The following is an 8,849-nucleotide window of genomic DNA, read 5'->3' as shown; positions in this document are numbered from 1 at the left end:
ACTCACTGGCCACGTGGGCAGCTCACTCCTCTGCACACACGGGCCTCGTCTTGCAGTGAGATTAATTTGCTTCACACGTCACGCCCTTAACGAGATGAGTGATGGCGGGTGAGCTCAGCAATGTGGTCATGATGAGAGAGAGAGAGGAGAGAGAGAGAGAGAGAGGAGAGAGAGAGAGAGAGAGAGAGAGAGTACACAGGAGCTGCAGAATAATGTGGTTGTGTTAAGGATGGGCGGTGTTGGGCTCAGGACAGGCTTGTTGGGCAGCAAGTGGGTGTTGTGTTGCCAGTTTGCTCCACGTACAAGTGTTTAGGTATGTTCCCCCCGCATGTGGCCGGTAATAAAGCGAAGGCCGCACCTTATTTGTGTCCGGTGCAGCCTCAGGTGGCGGTGTTGACGGTACAGTGGTGTTGGTGATGGTGGCGGCGTCTCCAGCAGTTGGTGTTTACACGTGGTAGTGGTGGTTGTCATGGTAACCAACCCGCTTCTGCCCTCCTTCCTCTCCTCTATTCTCCGCCACTTGTCCTCCGGTGGGCAGGATCAGGTTGCCCAGGGCCCGGATCCCTCAGCCATCCCTCCCTTCCCTCCTCTCCTCCCTGTCCCATCTTTATTTTTTTATTGTCTCCCTCATTTCCTTAATCTACATGCAATGGGTTGGTGGATGAGGTGGCAAAGGAAAGAAGTTATACGGTTCATTTTGGTTTTATTTTGTTAAAAAAAATATATTTAAGTAGTAATATCACAACAGCAGGCGGAGTGGTTGTTTCCCCTGGTATCACAGTGGAGTGGATCGACGCTCCTGACGACGGCGACCCAAGGCACGGATGACCTCTTGTAGAAGACCTCCAGTACTATCACAGCTACAGCCGAGGTGTGATCCCCAGCTCTGCTCCACGTCTGGCAGCGCAGCGCCTCTCGAAGTTCCTTCATGTAAGCCTCGAGACTTCAGCAGTAGTGGAGGCATTATGGCAGCAGATCCCTTCATGGGGCGACACATCACAGCACGAGGGCGTGGGCGACGTCTAAGCGGCCTGGGTGGGGGCGGGGCGCGATGCGGGGGGCGTCATGAACAGGTCTCGGCAGAGGTCCCAGCCGTCGTTGTCCTCGATGGTCCAGAAGGTGCCGAACTGAATGTCCATCTCGGGGGCGGCGCCAACCACTAGGGAGCCCTTCAGGTTGAGGTTGAGGTCAAGGGCGGCGGGCGAGGCTTCAATGATCTGGATGAAGCGAGCTTCCAGGGCTTCGTTGGCAAGATTGTCCTCGATCTCGGCCTCGAAGTCAACGCGATAGACCTTGTCTTCCTTTGCCTTCTTCTCTTCTTTGTTAGGGCGTGTCTTCTTGATGAGTTTCTTAATGGCCTTCTTGAGGCTGTGGATGCTGAAGACGGAAGTCTTCTTGTTGCCAGAAACCTGCCATTGTGTTGGTACGGGAGAGCGCGTGGAGCTCTGTCTAGTTCAGAGGAGGGAGTGAGTATGCTACCTCGTGGCCGGGTTGGGCGTGTTATATACCCGAGCGTCCAGTGACGTCACGGGCACGTGATGCCTCGTGGCAGGTGTGTGCGCGACACGAGCTGCGCCGCGGGCACAGGCTTGATGCCAAGTGTTGCTATTGGGCATGACGGGTATCCTTGTTTTTTTGTCTATGTAGCATTTGTGTTGTTCTGTTTTATGTGTTCTTCTCAGTTTGTTACATCCTCATGTAAACTTTGATGAGAGAAAATTTTTAAAAATCCTTTCCGTAGGAGTCAGTAGCGGTGATAACATAAACAGTGACCACCAAGGCGGCAGGCTTGACAGGGAACCGTGAGAACGACGCGTTTGCTCCCTGTTCCCAGGACTCTGGAATTCGGGCGCCATGTGTGGACCGAGGCGACGCTCCCTCGTTCCAACACCTGCCCCTCCTGGCGAGCGATCCTTCCCATAATTGTTCGGCTCAGTGTCTTCGCTGGCGGCGAAGATTCCTTGACAAAATTTCCATCAAGGAAGGGTGAGTGGGCGACGATGCACGTGCTGAGTGACAAGAAGAGGCTGGCCAAGCTAGGGCAGCAACGGCCTTGCGTAAGACAAGCAGCGCTGCACAAAATCACGCAGGAGGAAAATGACTCCTGAGGTCTAATATTTTGTCTCAGACCATTAAAGTTTAGGCCGTGGACCGCCTCTTCCCTCTGCCCAAGACCTCCCCAGTCGCCGTCACACACTCATCACCCACGGAAAGTTTAAGTATCACTCTTTTAAAACCTCCACCCGAGCCAACCGCTTCGTCTGAGAAAGAGAAACGCGTTGTAAACAGTCACTGACCCATGATAGGGTAGGAGTGGGTGGTGGGACCGAGAACACTTATTCCATCTCATTATGGGCGGTTGAATGGTCTGCTCTTCGCAGTCATAGAAGCTGAAAAGAACTCAGCCTCCTGGCAATACGATAACCCTGGCAAGTACTCGCCAGGGGAAAGAGAACTAATGTAACTGCTAGCTGTAAGTAAATGTGAGACGTAAACTCTTAAACCTCAAACTTTAAAACCCGGAGCTGCCCACGGCCACATGGGCGCCGCGGGTGCTGCTGGGAAACGCTCGGGGAAATAAACTCGAGATAAATGTTTTGTTCATGTCTCCAAGGCTCCGCCGAGCTGATGAGGACCAGATGTGGAGGGAGGGAGGGAGGAAGGGGAGGGACCAGTGAGGCAAGAGAGTAGGAATGGGGGAAGGAGAGAAGGTAGTGTGTAGGGAGAAAAGGAAATTTTTTTTTTTTTTTGTGTGTGTAGGGGGACATTTTGAAAATACGCTAACCATAATTTTTTGTGATCGATGATGTTTCAAGTTATGTGAATTCATCACTGTGTCTGGCAGTATAGCAGTACTTTTCTTCATTAAGAAAATGGTATTCTGGGTCACGAAACAAAAATTGACGTGTGGAGACGAGAAGGGTCAGGTCAGGTCATGGATGGAAGGGAACGGTTGAGGAGATTTGAGGGAGGGTTAGGGTCAATCTCTGCCCTCCTTTCCTACTCTTTCTCCCTCAGATTCACTTCTCCCTTCTCACTCCTTTCCCTCGCTCATTGATTCACCTCGAACTTAAACTTACCACGGGTCCTTTCCCTCACTTACCTCATATCATCTCCGCGAACAACTTTACTCACTTCACTCCCTCACCTTTCAATATCCCTTTAACTTCTTAATTCACATTTCCTGCATTCGCGTCTCTTCCTCACATACCATCACCGTTACCTCGCCCTCACCGCCCAGTATTCAATATCACACTCCCACACTTCACACACCGCCCCCACGCACAACACATGCTGCACATCCTTCACTGTTCCACCTTCCCCACCCCCCTGCAGCTCTCAGGTCATCCATTCCCGCCTCCCTCATCAGCCAGGAACGCACCGCTGCATGCCTGTGGGTGCTCGGGTCCTCCCCTGGTGAGTGGGGTCGTCTGGGCAGGATTGGGGCACGTCAGGTTAGCTTCTTTACCCCGTGACGCCTGTGTGAGAAGAAGGGAGGAAAGGGAGGGGAGAAAAAATGAGCTCGTAAGGCAGGAGACGAGGAAGCTACGAGGGAATTTAGCGCTAGGTAGAATATAAGAAGGAAACAGAGATAAGGAGGATGACAAGGAAACTATGAGGGAACTTTGAGGTATGAATAACTCAGGGAGGGAGCAAAGAATGAGCATGGAAGGCAGAGGGAGACAAGGAAGCTATGAGGGAATTTAGCCGTAGGGAGAGAACAGGCATGAAACAAAGATAAGAAGGGAGACAAAGGAATGTGTTGAATCTGTAGCACTTCGCAGATATTCATTTTTTTTAATCACAGAGGTACACAAAGGCAGAATAAATAGTATACTTGCTAGTCCTTACGAGACTGTGATGTCAAGTTAAAGGCTGTAGGATGGTAAAGGTGAAGGCTCCTCATGAATATTCTTGTTTATCCACACATGTATTCAAAGCCTGAGGGGTGAATGCGTGTTGAGTGAGGAACATACGTGCTTGTGTGGTAACGTGCATATTATAGAGAACAGGAAGGACCAGAACGGGTGAACAGAAAACGTGATGTGATACTCGAGTGAAGAACCTCCGACGTGCAGAAACAGACACCTGAGCTCTACACACACACACACACACACACACACACACACACACACACAGACACGGCTCTCGGTTGTTGTCGTTGGAAGGCAGGGTCAGGTGTCACTCGAAACCAGAATGTGTGTGTATGTGTGTGTGTGTGTGTGTGTGTGTGTGTGTGTGTGTGTGTGTGTGTGTGTGTGTGTGTGTGTTACTCGTGTGTCAATAGGTGGTCTCCTTTTTGATGGTCATAATAGAACAAATTAAAGACGCGTCACATATCTCTCTCTCTCTCTCTCTCTCTCTCTCTCTCTCTCTCTCTCTCTCTCTCTCTCTCTCTCTCTCTCTCTCTCTCTCTCTCTCTCTCATAAATCGCTCAATGAAGAAAAGACGCGTGTGACTCTCTAAGTTTCGAAAGAGAAGAGAGGAGAGAGGAGGAGGAGGAGGAGGAGGAGGAGGAAGCGGAGGAGGAGGAGGAGAAGGAGAACAGTTAGAGCGAACATTAACAGAATAATTACCCTCCTTTCTCAGGTATCAGTTACAAAAAAAAAATCCTACAATAATTTCAGTAAGAGGAATTCTTTTAAACTCACTTTTTTTTATATAGTTTCCAACGAAGAGAAAAGATCTTAAGAAATTAGGAGAAACATTGCAAAAAAACAAAAAAAAACAGCTGTTAAAACAATTACTAATTAACGACAAAAGAAAAGAAAAAGAGGATACAATTGAAGTTAAATGAAAAGAATAAAGAAAATACAGAACGATAAAAGAAAAGAAGATTGCCCTTCTTCCACATCACAGGTCTAAAGGGGCGCTGTTGACCTCGACCTCCTAGCGATGACTCGGATAAGAGGTCGGAGGTCACACGGAGGCTGCTACTGTTCCTCTCATTTCTCTCCCTTTATCTCTCCCTTTAGCGATAACGTCCCTCACCTCCTTCTGTGCCTTCCTTTACCTCCCTCCCCCTGCGCAGGTCAGCTTCCGGAGGGGACTGACGGGGCGGCGGGGTGACGTGGGGTCTGAACCTTATCTGTGTCTGTCAGTCCTCCCTGCAGCCAGATCCCACAGGTGGAAGGGGAAGGCAGGGAGAAAGAGGTTAGGGAAGGAGATGAATGGGATGGGAAGAATGCACAGTAGAAGGGAAGGCAGTAAAAGTCGTTGAGAGAAAGAGAAGGGAGAGAGGAAAAAAAAAAAGGACAAAAGATAGTGTAAAGAGGTGAAGTAGAAGAGCAAGGAGAAGGAGAAATAATAGGAGAGGAAATTACAATGAAATAGAAAGAGGAAATAAATGCGAGTTGTGTGTGGATAGGGGAAGGGAGACAAGGAGTAAATGTTTTATTGTGTACGAAATAAACAATTCACCATACGTTACTTAGTTATGAGTTTGTGTTCTTGTGTCATTTAGTAATTGGTGTGTGTGTGTGTGTGTGTGTGTGTGTGTGTGTGTGTGTGTGAGAGAGAGAGAGAGAGAGAGAGAGAGAGAGAGAGAGAGAGAGAGAGAGAGAGAGAGAGAGAGAGAGAGAGAGAGAGAGAGAATTTCACTTCCAAGAATAAAAGGGAATTCATAACCGATGCATTCCTTCCTCTCCCTCTCCCTTGCTCCTCCTCCTCCTCCTCCTCCTCCTCCTTCTCCTTCTCCTTCTCCTTCTCTTTCTCTTTCTCTTTCTTTTTCTCCTCCTCCTCCTCCTCCTCCTTCTCAATGACCTTTCCTTCTAAAGATGTGCGTGAAAACCTCTTCTTTTCTTGAGATGACCGTGACCTGACCTCTGTGATTTGACCTGCGGCACGAGGTGACATGCCCCTGTTTCCCTCCAGGGGGTCAGAAGGGGGCAGGAGGAAAAAGGAGGAAAAAGGAGGAAATAGCCAAGAGAACAATAGAACAGAACTTTTATACTCAACTGTCCTCGCCCCGCCACTACCGCCACCACCACCACCACCACCACCACCGCCACTGCCTTCACTTTCTCTATCACCATCATCACCATTACCACCACCGCCACTTTTTTCACTATCATCATCACCACCACCACCACTTCTTTTTCAACATCATCACCATCACCACCACCACCACCACCACCACCACCACTACTACTACTACTACTACTACTACTACTACTACTCCCTACTACTACAACCACCTTTCCTATCACTACTGCCTTCGCTACCAACATCACCTTCACGATAATACTATACCCATCGCCATCACCACCACCACCACCACCACCACCACCACCACCACCACCAACACCGCTTTCCCCACCAACATCACCATCACCATCATATCATAACCACCTCCACCACCACCCTATTCACTAGGACTCATTTAGAATAATTTGAATTTTACCTTTGAAAAATTCGATATACCAGTTTTATTCACAATTATCATATAGTTTATTGTACTAAATATTTCCCTATTGTAACTCTAGCCATATGTTTTTATATATTTTTTTCTTCTCTCTCTCTCTTTTTCTCTCGTTATTCATTTTGTTAAGGTTGTTTCAGCTTTGTCATGCCTCCATTCGTGCACTTTATTCTTAACTTGACTCATTCTCTTCCTCAATCTTCTATTTTATTTTTTACAGTGTTGTTCATGAGATAAATATGGGGTGATTTATTCTCTCTCTCTCTCTCTCTCTCTCTCTCTCTCTCTCTCTCTCTCTCTCTCTCTCTCTCTCTCTCTCTCTCTCTCTCCTCTTCTCTTCTCTTCTCTTCTCTTCTCTTCTCTTCTCTTCTCTTCTCTCCTCTCTTTTCTCTCCTTCCCTCTCCTCCCCTTCCTACTTTACTCCCTCAACTTTCCCTAACTCCCCATACTCTCTCTTTCAACTCAGATTTACGAGCCCAGGTCAAGTCAGGGCCGGTAGGAAATTGACCTCTGTTTAGCTATTTACGGGTCAATTATACTCCGTCTTGGGTCAGTAAGGGGAGGGGGTCGTCCCTTTTTATTATCCTCCATTGTGAGCTTTGGATTTGTAAGGTCAAGTCTCCCCAGTGGTAATGGCTGCCTCGCCCTTTATAATGAGGAAGGCAGGAATGAAGGGGCTTTTCACTGCATTGCTCTCTTCTATGGCCAGGAACTTATTTTCTTCCTGTTTTTCTTCTTTTCTTGTCCTCTTTCTCTCTCTCTCTCTTTCGGTCTCGGTCTCGCCCTCTCTCTCTATTCCCAGTGCTTTTGTGAGTCGTTTTGTCGCGGGACTATTTTCGTTTTGGTGTTGGTTTTTGTTAATGGTAATGGTGTTTTTCTCTCTTTCTCTCTTTCCTCTTTCCTCATTTATTAATTTCGTATGTTTGGTGTTGGTTTTTGTTAACGGTAATGGTGTATTTCTCTCTCTCTCTCTCTCTCTCTCTCTCTCTCTCTCTCTCTCTCTCTCTCTCTCTCTCTCTCTCTCTCTCGTCTCTTTAGCTATCTATCTTTCTTGCAGCATTCAAGATTAACCGTAAAATAAGTTTCATTCACTTTCCCGTGTTGAGGCGGCACGCACTCATATATTTACCTGCAAAAAGAAAGAAAACAGAAAAAAAAAATCCATTTAATAATCATGCGGTGACTTTTAAAGACCATTCTCATATGATAGATAGATACAGATAAGGTAATTAGACGCAGGAGCGCACAGGGTAAGTGATGCACCATTTAAAAATTTCTTACGATCATGATTTTTTTGCGGTATCTCTCTCTCATCATGTGGAACACCTTCATTACGTCCTCCAGGAATGCCCCAGATTACACCTTGGGCCCGATTACCCTTCATTGGGAACACCTGGCTTAAGATATTCTGTGATGTAATTGTTTCGCTACCCCCTCTCTCTCTCTCTCTCCCTCTCCTCTCTTCCTCTCTCTTCCCACCTCTCCCTACCTGTCAATCATCCTTTTTTCTCCTCTTCCTACGCTTACACCTGTTCGTCATCTTAATCTTCCTAATCTCACTCATCCTCCTCCGCCTTTTACATCAACTTTTTCCTACCTCCTCATTTTCCTGCTTAATTTTAGTCTGCTCCCTCCCTCTCCTCTTCCCCCTTTTGGTCTTCTTTCCTTTACTCCCCTCTCCTCTCCTCTCCTCTCCTCTCATCTTCCCTCACCTGTCTCTCTTCTCCAACTCCTCGTCCTCCTCCTCCTCCTTCTCTCCTTTTCCTCCTTTAGTTGTTGTTATTGTTGTTGTTGTTGTTGTTTTTGTTGTTGTTTTTGTTGTTGTTGTTGTTGTTGTTCTTGTTCTTGTTCTTGTTCTTGTTCTTGTTCTCCTCCTCCTTCTCCTCCTCCTCCTCCTCCTCCTCCTCCTCCTCCTCCTCCTCCTCCTCCTCCTGTCCCCTTCCCTTCCCTTCTCCCCTCAACGACCACCACCACCACTACGGCCTCCCCTTGAGTTCCATCGCCTTGTGTCTCCAAAACGCATAAATTTTCCCCTCCACCACCACCACTCACTTCAGTATCTCCCTTGATCTCTCTCTCTCTCTCTCTCTCTCTCTCTCTCTCTCTCTCTCTCTCTCTCTCTCTCTCTCTCTCTCTCTCTCTCTCTCTCTGCCATCTCTCCATCTCCACTCAATCTCTCCATCTCCCCCGGAAGCCGCCATAGAAGATCCTCCACAGTGGCTGCTGACCCTGTGGCTGTCCCCGTGTGAATAGTAACGACTGGGGGGGCGGCGTGGGCGGGTGTGAGTGAAGGTGAGGGAGGAGAGTGAGACGGACAAGGGAGGTGGGTAGGGGGGACGAGGGAGGGTCGTGATCCGGGCTTCCTGGCTCCTGTGTGGGCGTCTTTGAAGAAAACTTGAGGCTTTGTATCGCCAAACAAGTGATAAGG

At 48.1% G+C, this 8,849-nt stretch overlaps 1 protein-coding gene across 1 annotated transcript; it reads right to left on the bottom strand.

Moving 5' to 3' along the window:
* Window positions 1-688: 688 nt before the first annotated feature.
* LOC135103532 (uncharacterized) lies at window positions 689-1,454 on the bottom strand (the record flags this gene model as incomplete). The annotated part of the gene is made up of 1 exon (XM_064009936.1): window positions 689-1,454. A coding segment is annotated over one exon (432 nt), but the record flags the coding sequence as incomplete, so codon positions are not given.
* Between the last annotated feature and the right edge of the window lie 7,395 nt (window positions 1,455-8,849).

The sequence above is a fragment of the Scylla paramamosain genome, chromosome 9, assembly GCF_035594125.1.
Source record: "Scylla paramamosain isolate STU-SP2022 chromosome 9, ASM3559412v1, whole genome shotgun sequence".
NCBI lineage: Eukaryota > Metazoa > Arthropoda > Malacostraca > Decapoda > Portunidae > Scylla > Scylla paramamosain.
The sequence above is the reverse complement of the archived record's forward strand: the minus strand, read 5'-3'. Positions and strand labels throughout refer to the sequence as shown.